General features: G+C 40.3%; 2 protein-coding genes across 2 annotated transcripts in view; both read left to right on the forward strand.

The window, feature by feature from the left end:
• Positions 1–639: 639 nt before the first annotated feature.
• LOC134438016 (E3 ubiquitin-protein ligase TRIM39-like) lies at positions 640–5,192 on the forward strand. Its single transcript, XM_063187605.1, has 3 exons — positions 640–688; positions 4,316–4,351; positions 4,642–5,192. The coding sequence occupies exons 1-3, from the start codon at positions 640–642 to the stop codon at positions 5,190–5,192; spliced, it is 636 nt and encodes a 211-aa protein (XP_063043675.1).
• A 3,460-nt stretch (positions 5,193–8,652) lies between these two features.
• The window catches only part of LOC134438017 (nuclear factor 7, ovary-like), a 35,528-nt gene continuing 31,128 nt past the window's right edge, over positions 8,653–13,052 (forward strand). Inside the window, exons 1-2 of the mRNA XM_063187607.1 lie at positions 8,653–8,784; positions 9,756–10,218. Coding sequence (XP_063043677.1) covers positions 8,653–8,784; positions 9,756–10,218 — 595 coding nt within the window. The remainder of the gene's footprint in view (positions 8,785–9,755; positions 10,219–13,052) is intronic.

Here is a 13,052-nt window from a genome sequence, read left to right on the forward strand (position 1 = left end):
AAGGCACCTGGCCCCACAATTCTCCAGGGACAGACAATAACTGTCAGTTGTTTTGGATAAAAGTGTCAGCTAGTGTAATGGAATGTAATAATCCTTCACTGCATTTAATATACATGTCATTATATCCTGTTGTTGAGAACTTACTGTTTGCTGCAGTGCCACTCAGTGGACAAGCTGACTCACTTCACTACAAACTGGTTGTGGATTTGGTCTGTGATCTCCGTTTGGCTGTTACAATTGGACTTTGCCTCACAGGTCTGAAAACAAAAGATTTACAGCTCAGGTACCAGAACCTTACTGAAGAGAAAGACCAACTACAGCTCCAATACAACAACATCACATCAGAGAAAGACCAGGTAGATGCAGACAACATCAACTTGATTGGGAAAAATATATTTTTTAGTGATAATTCTGTGTGATATTTTTGTACTTTTAATGTGAATCATAGCAGAGAGAATATAGGTCTTCACTAGAGGGGTAAATAATTTTGGCATGTTTACATGTCACATTTTGTGACATGCTACTGATGGAATAATGCACATTTATCTGTGGATGTCTCCAAATTATTAGATTAGGCCTACTTTCCATGATCCATATCCCACTCTGTTCTATTCTAATCTATAATTCCAGTTGGAGACCATGTTCAGTGCTGAGAGAGAGGAACTACAGAGGCGTCTTGGTGAACTAGGTGAGATCAGAATTTGTTAAATGATTTGTTCTGCTTGGGCAAAGTTATTTGCCGTTACCATTTCTAATGTGTGGGCAATTTGGTCTTGCAAAGGTGCCTATGGTGACTATGAGATATTTTGACAACTTGTGCATTTCACTTCACTGTATTTTCTATAGAAATGAAATATTGTAGGTTAAAGGGGTATGTCACTATTTTGGGGCTTAATAGTTCAAATCGTTGGCCAGGGTTTATAAAGATGGCAAAGTGTGTTATTTTTCATGTTAAGCGTTGTCTTGCTTTAAGATAAGTTAAAAGAGGGAGTATGTACAAGATACAAGATACAAGATATTTTATTGTCATATGTATATATATGAAACATATATATACAATGAAAAGCTTCCCTGCTCTGGTAGTCCCAAAAAAGGTAAAAAAAAAGAATGTTAAAAAGGCAAAAAAAGTAGGAAAAAAATATATATTTAAAAAGTTGAAAAAGTTGAAAGCTGCAAAAAATAAATAAAATATTGGCAGGTTGGAGAAAGGGGAGATGTAATGAGTGAATTCCTTCCAATGTCTGTGTTTTTGAATTTAACAGTCTGATACACTGAGGGAAGAAGCTGTCCCTGAGTCGGCTGGTGTGAGCACGTAAGCAACTGTATCTCCGGGCAGATGGTAGAAGGGTGAAGTGTGTGTAGCTGGGGTGGTGCGGATCAGCTATAATTCGTTTGGCCCTCCTCAGACACCGCTGATTGTAGAGATCCTGGATGTTGGGTAGATCTGCTTTGATTGTCCGTTGAGCAGATTTGATGACTCGCTGGAGGTCTCTCCTGTCTTGGGCAGTGGTGTTACCATACCAGGCTGTGAAATTACCAGTTAGTATGCTTTCTATTGTACAGCGATAGAAGTTGGCCAGTATCCTACTCTCCATTCCATATCTGTGCAGCCGTCTCAGAAAAAACAGTCGCTGTCTAGCCGTCTTAGTGATGCAATTGATGTGATGAGACCAGCTGAGATCCTCCTTGATGTTGACTCCTAGGAATTTATAGCTCTTAACCCTCTCCACTGCAGTATCAGCGATGTAAATTGGCTGGTGTGGCTGGTGTTGTGTCCTCCGGAAATCCACGATCAATTCCTTTGTTTTGCTGACATTCAGGAGTAGATTGTTATCCACACACCAGGTTGACAATGCCGCCACCTCAGCCCTGTAGGCTGACTCATCTCCATTTGTGATGCAGCCAATTACCGTAGTGTCGTCAGCAAACTTAATGATGGTATTGGAATTGTGAATGGCTCTGCAGTCATGTGTGAAAAGGGAATAGAGTAGGGGGCTGAGCACACATCCCTGGGGCGCGCCGGTGCTGAGGCAGAGTGTGGAGGAGGTGAACTTGCCCAGTCGCACTGCTTGAGGCCTATCGGTGAGAAAGTTTAGAATCCAGCTGCAGAGTGAAGGATTAAGATTTAGAGATTGCAACTTTAACACTAGTTTGGATGGAATAATTGTGTATGTAGCTAAGCTAGTGAAAGTCAATGGATCACTGTAGCATGTGTGATCCATTGACTCTCACTAGCTTAGATACTGACTCCCTCCTTAAAACAAGACAATGCCTAACATGAAAAATAAGACGCTCTACCGCCTTCATAAACCCAGGGCAACGTATTCAGTCCCGAAATAGTGGCATACCCCTTTAAATGTGGCAAACTCATCTGAGGTCCTGCAGTTCCACCTAGTGGACAATCTGACTCACTACATGTGGTTCCAGCATTGCACCACATGATGGGGCAGTTGTGGACCAGAGCCATACAGAGGGAGAGTTATGCGAATGGAGGACCAGGAAATAAATTGCAGCCCCGCCTTTCAACGAGATCGAGGTCGTGCCTAAAGCGGCTGTCTTTCCATACACTCAACATAGAACCACCACATAAAAAGTCAAAAATAAGGACTAACGAACTATACTGCGGGGTAATCACCACAAATATGTAAACTATCAACTGTCTCTGTAATGATAATCACAACCGTTTTACCATCTGTGATGTTTATCTGAAGATATTACTATGAATAGCGAGTCTTGTCATATTCCCTGCATTGCATCGCATTGCATTTGCTGTGTGCTACGCCCACTTCTAGGCACTAACATTCGCAACGCTAAGTTCCGAGACGCTAAAACAGCTAATTTTGCTAATGTGGAAGTCGGCCCTAGGACACAGTGGAGATTGCCCGACTCTCCCTCTGTATGGCTCTGTCGTGGCCTAATCAGGAGGTGGTCTTAAGAACAGAGGGTTTGTTTGAAAAATCCCACCCTTATCTCTCCCTACACACTCCATCAATGGCTGAAATGTCCTTGAGCAAGGCACCTGGCCCCACAATTCTCCAGGGACAGACAAAAGGCATGATCCCACATTACTCCGGGAAATGAAAATAACTTTTGGACAAAAGACGTTTTGGATAAAAACGTCAGCTAGTGTAATGTAATGCAATGATCCTTTGCTGTTTTTTTTCTATATATGCCATATTATACTCAGACTCATCAGAAATCCTGCAGTGCCACTCAGTGGACAAGCTGACTCACTGCATGGGGTTACTGGAACAGCACGACACTAAGACCACACATCACATGATGATCCAGTAGCTGTAGTGGAGTCCTTCATAGAATCAGCAATAAAATGTTGTCTGAGCTTGTTGATCACTAACATGTTACATACACAGCTCCTCAGGGAAGCATCAGCTCTAACAGTCCACTCTATTCTGTTGAAATATGGCCAACACTGACATGGGTCGTTATGAATGTCCAATGAAGCAACATCTGGTACTGACAATATATTTGTGAAGCCTGGAAATGTATGTATACACCCATTAGCAAATGTAATTCACTACTGGGGATGGCTAGTGACGATTCAGCTTGTTCCTGATTGGCTGACAAACCACCATGAAATCCACCCTGTTTGTCCTCCTGTTTCACTGATTGGTTCTAGTATTAGCCTACTGCATGATTTTAAGATAGTGTTATCTGACTTTTATACAGAGTGTGGTAACCTTTGCCATTCAGAGTTGGGGAGGTGGTCTTTCTGTTAAAACACATGACATGTGTTGGACAAAATTACACATTTAGGCTCTAAAATAACTGGTACAGATGTTAAATCGATCAGGCACATTTCTGATGAGTACACGACTACCTTAACCATAAAAATATTGGACGACTCATCTCACCCCCTTTTCTTGGAGTACTCCCCCCTACCCTCTGGCCTTAGATACAGGTTACCCTTCTTTAAGACAAGTAGAGGGTTAACATCTTTTGTTCCTAGAGGCATACAATCTTTAAAAAAGTTAAGTTCAGACAGAATGACTGTACTAATTGCATATAGGATTTATTTTTTTATTTTAATCTACTTTGTATGTTTTGTTTGTCTTTTTTAGTCTAGTCTGGTCTTTGTGTGCTATTGTAATTGTCTGTCCAAATGTTTATTGTACTCCCAAATGCAAGACAAATTCCCTTTGGGGCAATAAAGGAATATTCATTCATATTCATGCAGAGGTATTTGAAAAACATCCTCTTATTCTCTCAGCAAATGGAGTCTGTGTTTGTCATGTGGAATGCTGTGTTAATAAACATGACTTGTGTGGATAACCTTTTCTACCATTCTCATCCTCAGAACCACATGACATGAAAACAATTAAACAACATGCAGGTAAGTGTGTTAGTATCTAAATAAATCATAACCAGTATCACATGTGTTTCCCTATAAAACAGAATTACAACACAACGAAGGTTGAATGAGAATATTATGCAGGATTGCCTACTATATGACTATACAACTCAAACACTAATTTACATTGCAAGTACAAGTAAAAGTACAAGCACATTTGCCTCCTTATAAAAAATGCTTTGCTATGTTCAGGAGTTGCACAGTAAAACTTGTGATTCAAATAAATAATGTTAGATATAGAAATTGAACTTCATTTCTACCTTGCCCACTAGTGGATGTGACCCTGGATCCTGATACAGCACATCCCAAGCTCATTCTATCTGCTGATGGGAAACAAGTGAAGCATGGAGACACACGGCAGAATCTCCCAGATACCCCAAAGAGGTTTATTAAGTTCATCTTTGTTTTGGGAAGAGAGGGCTTCTCCTCTGGCAAATTCTACTTTGAGGTTCAGGTTAAGGGGAAGACTGGGTGGACTATAGGAGTGGCCAAGGAGTCTGTTGATAGGAAGGAACAGGTATACATGGACCCTACATATGGATTCTGGACAATATGGCTGAGAAATGGCACATATCAGGCTCTAGCTGGTCCCCCTGTTCCCCTCTCCCTGAAGGGGACGCTCCAAAGGGTGGGGGTGTTTGTGGACTATGACACAGGTCTGGTCTCCTTTTATAATGCATGTTGCGGGGATCATATCTACTCATTTACCAATGTCTCCTTTACTGAGAAAATGTATCCATATTTCAGCCCCGGTCTTAATGGGGGAGGTACAAATTCTTCCCCTCTTGTGATCTCCCCAGTCCATGTCTGCCCCATCAAGTAAATAGCACATCAAGTGTCACTTGTAGGGCTTGACACTGGCACCTGACAATCAGCCAAATGTTGGTAAAACTGTATTTTCAGTGTCGTTGGCATATTGGATGACATCACCTTAGTCAATATTCTGTTGTTTTCTCCTTGTGCATCAACCAGATTTCATTGCCAAGGGATCATTGTAAAGCGTAGTTTGAATATGTAGGCCTACTCTCAATATGCCCCTGGGCCTACCTGCAGCCTGTTTTCATGTGGACACAATTGGTTATATTTAAGTTGAAGAAGACACGTATTTGCACTCACTGATTTATTTTCATGTGGGAAGCTGTGTTAATAGCACTGATCTTTTTGCTTTAGTACTTAATCTTCTGTACTTCGAATTACTGTACTGTGATTTGCTACATTGATGATTGCTCAGACTTGTGCCATAAATGCCTGACTGTGTCAAATGCCTGGTGCCAGTGAGTTTGATACAAGTACAATACTTCCATCTTTGTTTGGGTCATCCACCATACCAGGTCACCCTTTCTGAGATATTCTTGTTTGCCCCATGTTGTACCAGTTTGAGTTTTCTGTTGCAGTATTCCTTCAAAGCAATAAACATTTTTCATCATTTTCAACATCGTTTTCTCGGGCTGTCATTGTCCTCTGGACTGTGCATTCACCCCAGTGAAATGTCAAATGAGGTCAAACAGAGCAAAAATAATTTGCATTGCTCAAGCACAAATAGGCCCGCCTCCCATCTGTGATTTTCCACACTTCAGTGTACTGACACTTTGGAGAAAATAATGAACACCAGACATCTTAACGCAGCAAAAGTTGTGCTTCCTCTTTTTTACTCATCTCCCGAATAGCTTGTTTAGCTCTTGCTTAGTTAGCTCTTGCTACTTTTACTTTTCTGAGGAGTGATGATTGGTGTTTTTCTAGTCGTTAACTTTGCGGTTTACATGACAGCCTAATGAAGGCATAGTATATAGGCCTATATGCTGTTATGCCTATACGATGAGAAGTTCACGAGCAGAATAAAGCGAATACAATACAAAAGCCCTATCAACTATTGTCCTGGCTACTCCCCTTCCCAGACCAATCTTCAATGGACCCTCACCCTCCATACTGCAACTAAGATGGTGAGAGGCTTTCAGATGGCTGAGGAGCCAGATCACTGACTTGTATAGTGAGCTAGATGAACCAAATGAGTCAGGCTAACCAACATCCTAATGTGAGGATGTTAATAACCTTGCAGAGCAGCTGCACTGAGTCTGCACTTCCACTACACTGAGTCTGAGTCCATCACTTCCACTACATCAAACAATATATTGACCCTGAACTCTGACTGATCACCCTCTCAAAACTCTTCAAGAATATATAATAGACATCACAGAATCCCTGCTGGCCAATCAGTCTTCCTAGTGTGTGACCTATATACACTTGGAAAGCATGGGGATAAGAATCGTATCTGCTTTAGGGGGGCATACAGTGCCCTCCATTATTATTGGCACCCCTGGTTGAGATGTGTTTTTTAGCTTCCAATTATTATTATTTTTCTCTAAATAATATGGGACCTTAATGGAAAAAAGAGAAAAATCCAACCTTCAATACAAGTGCATTTATTCAGTGGGGAAAAAATCCCACATAAAGAAATAATTATTTGACATCAAATGATGTGTGTCACGATTATTAGCACCCCTGTTGTTAATATTTTGTACAACCCCCTTTTGCCAACAAAACAGCACCTAATCTTCTCCTATAATGTTTCACAAGATGGGAAAAGACAGAAAGAGGGATCTTCAGCCATTCCTCTTTGCAGAATCTCTCTAAATCATCCAGAGACCTGGGTCCTCTCCTCTGTACTCTCCTCTTCAGCTCACCCCACAGGTTCTCAATGGGGTTGAGGTCTGGGGACTGAGATGGCCATGGGAGGAGCTTGATTTTGTGTCTGGTTAACCATTTCTGTGTAGATTTGGCCATATGTTTAGGGTCATTGTCTTGCTGAAAGACCCAGTGACGACCCATCTTCAGCTTTTTGGCAGAGGGCAACAGATTTTGATTTAAAATGTCCTGGTATTTCAAAGCATTCATGATGCCATGCACCCTAACAAGCTTCCCAGGGCCTTTGGAAGCGAAACAGCCCCACAGCATCACTGACCCACCCCCATACTTCACAGTGGGTATGAGGTGCTTTTCAGCATGCGCATCTTTCGTGGCACGCCAGACCCACTTAGAGTGTTTGTTGCCAAAAAGCTCAATCTTGGTCTCATCTGACCAAAGCACACGGTCCCAGTTGAAGCCCCAATACCGCTGGGCGAACTCCAGACGTTTGCGTTTATGATTGTGGGTGAGGAAAGGTTTTCTCCGTGCATGCCTCCCAAACAGCTTGTTGGCGTGTAGACAGCGCCTGATGGTTGATTTGGAGACTTTGTGACCCCAGGATGCTACCATTTGTTGTAATTCTGTAACAGTGAGCTTTGGAGATATTTTGATTTCTCTTACCATCCTCCTCACTGTGCGTGGTGGCAAAATAAACTTGGGTCCTAGTCCAGGCTTGTTTACCACTGTTCCAGTTGTTTTGAACTTCTTAATTATTCCTCTCACAGTAGATATGGGCAGCTGCAGTTGAGTGGCAATCTTCTTGTAGCCTCTGCCTGACCTGTGAAGGTCGACGCACATCTGCCTCACTTGTATGCTGTGTTCCTTTGTCTTTCCCATGTTTAAGAGTGGATAAGAGAAATGGCCTCGGTGTCACGTCATATTTATACCCCAGGGAAACAGGAAGTGATGAATTACTAATTAAATGTTCCTACATACTCTGGTAAACTTTGTAAACTACTGTAGAAATGACAGAAATGCTTCAATTATATTTATTTCCTGGGAATTGTTAAGGGTGCCAATAATTGTGGAACAGGTGATTTAATGAAAAATAATTATTTTTTAGTCAGGGATTTGAGTTGAAGGCTACATTTTCCTAAAATTTTCAGTGTGACAGCATTCTTCTGCAATAAACACTGAATTTATTTTAGGGCTTTTAACACATCTCAACCAGGGGTGCCAATAATTATGGAGGGCACTGTAGGTGATCTCGTTAATACAGTATTTGAATTTTAGGCAAAATCCACTTCAATTCCCAAATCAGACCAGGGAATAGTTTTACAGTCACTGAGTTCCACCTGCTCTTGGAATTTGGGTCGGACTTTGTTGGGAATTAATGAAAGATAGATTCTGTTTAACTTTAATTAATATTGCAATTATAAATTAGTCTCATGTTCAAAGTCTCTGGGCTGGAACATTTCATACCACATATGTTTCCCTCATTTACAAGTTTTGCATGCACAGACCTATTCCTGATAATGTGTCTGTGACTTCCTCTTTAGAGGTTCACTATCATTTTCACTATGAGCATATGGCAGAGGCCACTTCACTGACCCACCAGAACAGCTTCACACTCCACATGGACCAGATAACACGAGACAAACATGTCTGAGGATATTTGTGAAAATGCAGATTCTTTTCACATTACAAATGCAGCATATAACACAGATGAAAACATTTATATGATTGAAGTTACTGATCTCAACAGTGGACCCCACATAGCTCTGGAGGAGAACGTAAGTGTGCAGGATTTTCAGTCATGGACATGGATATTTAGAGTAAAGCCCATAACGTACTGTATGTTCAAATACACTTGAACTAATTTGTAGTCATGTTCTCCTCAGGTCGCTACAAACTGGTTGTGGTGTTGGTCTGCATTCTCCTCTTGGCTGTTACCATCGCACTTTGCATCACAAGTCTGAAAACAAAAGATTTACAGCTGCAGTACAAGAACCTTGCTGAGGAGAAAGCCCAGGTAGAAGCAGACAAAATAACTGTACTGTATATCTGTGATTTTAATTTATTTGCTGCTTGAAAACATAGCCTGCCTATTTTTGGACACCAGATGGAAATTAGCATTTGTGCTATAATCTGGCGCATTTACATATATGTTCTGTATGTAGGTATGTTCATTAATGTGCAATGCCCTGAAAAATAAATTAAGTAAAGTAAAGTAAGTAACTTGGTTAGAATTTTATTTTATTTTATGTTTGATATTTTTGCTATTTTTTTGTTTTAATATGCAAATATATCATCACCAGTATCACACGTGTTGCCCTGCAAAACAGCATTGCAATACAATGCAGGTTGAATTACAATGAAATGCAGGTTGAACTATAATATAATGATGACTATACAACTTAAAACACTTTAAAACACATACTTTGCATGAGAAGTGCATTTACCTACTTTTTAACCTGTTATAACACTGTGTTAAAAATGTGTTGTTACCATAATGGCAATGGCCGAGTTGTAGTGAATAACTTGAGTCCCTGTGTTATGTCATACTAGTAGAGTGGTACTATGGTAATTAACCTTTCAATGACAATTATAGCTTGCTTCAGATGGTGCGGTGTGCATTATGGGGCTAATTTGTTTTGGTTGTAGGAGTTGCACAGTCAAATTGATTGAAGTGAATAAGGTTATAGAAATTGACCTTCATTTATATCTTGTCAACTAGTGGATGTGACCCTGGATCCTGACACAGCAAACCCCCATCTCCCCGTCTGCTGATGCGAAACAAGTGAAGATTGGCGCATGGAAGAATCTCCCAGATACTCCAAAGAGGTTTAGTCATGCTGCCAGTGTGTTGGGAAGAGAGGGCTTCTCCTCTGGAAAATTCTACTATGAGGTTCAGGTTAAGGGGAAGACTAAGTGGGATATAGGAGTGGTCAAGGAGTCCATTAACAGAAAGGGAGACATAACACTGAGTCCTACATATGGATACTGGACAGTAGGGCTTAAAGATGGGACCTATGGGGCTCTAGCTAGGCCATCTGTCCCCCTCTCCCTGAAGGGGAAGCTCCAAAGTGTGGGGGTGTTTGTGGACTATGGTGCAGGTCTGGTCTCCTTTTATGATACAGATTGCTGGAATCAAATCTACTCATTTACCAATGTCTCCTTTACTGAGAACATCTATCCATTCTTCAGCCCCGATAATAATGATGACGGTACAAATTCAGCCCCTCTCACAATCACCCCAGTCAATGCCTGACTGATCAAGTAAAAGTGCATGTCACGTTGGGGTGGGTGGGTTTGTTCTCTAATTCTATATTAGAAATGACATTGCTCTATGTGTGCTTTATATTAGGTGACGGGCATGAGAGATTCTTATTATATGAGGATTATTATGAGGACTGCAGATTGCTGGACTCATATCTACTCATTTATCCATGTCTAATTTACTGAGGTATCCACGCTTTGAACGCTCTCGTACTCCCCACCCATAGCCTCAGCAGTCTTCGTATATACTCAGCCGCATAGCTCTCACCGTCTGTGTACTCTATATCTGCCTCATAATCAATGATCCAGTGAATGACAGTGTGGGATGATTGGGAGAATTTCTGTCCACAGTTTGTTTAAACTTGTTATTATGCTCAATTTTGTTAATAGTGCTGGCATATGTTATACGGTTTTCATCTGAAATCATTGGTTTAGGACTAATTTAGCTTAATGTCTTAAGTGTGTTCTATATGTGGGTGGGAGACGTGACACCTTGTTTTTTCGTAACATTGGTTAAAAACCTACAAAACTGTTATTTTCCTTTAAAAAACAAATGTCAATGAAAGAAGATGTGGTACATGATGTTTCATATTAGTCTTAGATGAGAAGAAACATTTTTGTTAAGATTCATGTAAAGGTTTATATGTCAAATTTCCTGCGGTGTGACCGTAACATTAATGAAACAATATATAATAATATATATATAAATTAACCAACAACATTTTGAATAATGTATGAAGCATTTGGCATGATTGCATAAATCTTAACTTTAGATTAAGATATGTGAATGTGGAAAAAACTCAAGACAGTAATATTAACTACAAGTTCAATTTCGTAACACAAATTGCGTCCTGTGGGGTGACATGTATGTCAATGTTTGTGAATGGGCTGCTGCAAGGCCAACTACAAGGGTCTTAAAGACTGGCTCCTAGCCAGTCAGTACCTCAGTTATTGGAGAGTGCTGTGGAAGTTTAAGGTGACTCTTAACCTCTTAATATGTCTTTATATTGCAATCTTTCTGTCACACAATGCTTAGGTTCATTTTATGGTGTCCTGTGGTGTGACTGCTCTTATAGGAGGAAAAAAAGTTTTTTTCATTAATGAAAACACATATTAAGATTAAACACAATATCATTATCAAGTTATCATGAGCTCAGATGTTAGTCATATATACAAAAGGATTAAAATGGCCATAATGCAGTGAATTCCCTGTAGTTTGACTCCATTTTCCTGCGGTGTGACATGCCTATGCTATGTGCTGATGCAGGACACATTTTCCCAAAAATGGCAAAAATAAGGTGAAATTCCACAGACCACTAAGTGCTTTATTTTTTTCTATTTTTTTTCCAATTTTTATCCATCATTTTTTTCAGGAATTTGAAAAACTTTTTTTTTTTTGCGTTACGCCCTTAAATGTCAACCACCCATGTATCAACCTACTGAAAGTAATGTGTTTGTAAGTCATATTTTTTTTCATCATTACTGCCGAATTGAATGAATTGTTCATTTTCAGTGTATGAAATGTTGAATTGCTGTATAGGCTCCATAAAGCCAAGTGTGTCATCTCATTTAAGTGGAGGCTACAGTGCAGTAAATGACTGAGAGAGTCCATTTTTGAGTTTCATTGTAAATGTCCAGTTTTACAGCTACAATCTAGCTGATCTTGTCTGATATTCAATGATTCTACACTGCTTTGGTACTGAGGACAAATCAAGTTGTTTAAGTGGAGTTACTACTGAGGTGCTTTTGTTGTGTAAGGTCGGTGTCAACCTGCACGTGTGCTGTAATGTTGTGGGATAAAGTCACGAGTTGTGGCCGATGGACTGACACTAGCCTAGCCAGCAGAGTAGGCCCCTACCTAATGTTTCCTAATGTCCTACCTAATGTCAGTTGCATTGACAGTGCAACTTTTCCTATCCGTCATTGCGAAAATAGTAGGGTAAAGTCTATGTGTGACAACAAGCAGGAACGACACACACACCATATATGATTATATGATTTCCTGAAAGTTGTCCCTATTGGTGCTTCCTCATACAGAATTATTAGGTGAAACTTGTATGAATAAAGTACAAAATGGACATGGCATTCACAGACAATGTGTATGATGAAAATTCTGACTGAAGTAGGCCTACTTAAGTAAAGGTGGGGTTGCAGGTTAACCATTTCAAGAAAATGTACTATTATGACATCACGTTGGGGGTTCCGCAGGCTCATAGGAGTCTATGTAGAACCTTAGAATACTGGGGGAGTTCCCCCAACGTGATGTCATACCTGCAACCCCACCTTTAATATGGATTAATAGAGGACTCATCTTTTATAGCGATAAAATGTAACTCACCTTTACCACTGAGCACCAAAACACAATTTAGAAAAATAGCCTAATGCTACATGAAGGGTCCACATTATTGAAGCCTCGCTACGGTTCATATGATATAAGCCCAATTTATCTCATTATAGTGTAATCACTACAGCAGTGGTCTCTAATAATTTCACCCCAAGAGCCAAATTATGTTGCATATGTTTTTTTTTTTTTTTAAGATAATTTTTAGCTCTGCTTTGACCTACCCTGCCCAACATTCTCCCCAATGACCATGACTTAGAGGAAGATGACGGCCTACATCAGCCTGCTCCATGGCAGTCAAGAATCTAGGTGAGGCAGGATCTCATCCGACGAAGATTTACCCTATAGGAACAGTAGCAACTTACAATCTTTGTAAATAACATTGATTCTCTTTAAACTAAACCTGCCTTTGAGAACCAGGTATGGACTAGGACAATAAAT

Source organism: Engraulis encrasicolus, chromosome 21 (assembly GCF_034702125.1).
Source record: "Engraulis encrasicolus isolate BLACKSEA-1 chromosome 21, IST_EnEncr_1.0, whole genome shotgun sequence".
Classification (NCBI taxonomy): Eukaryota; Metazoa; Chordata; class Actinopteri; order Clupeiformes; family Engraulidae; genus Engraulis; species Engraulis encrasicolus.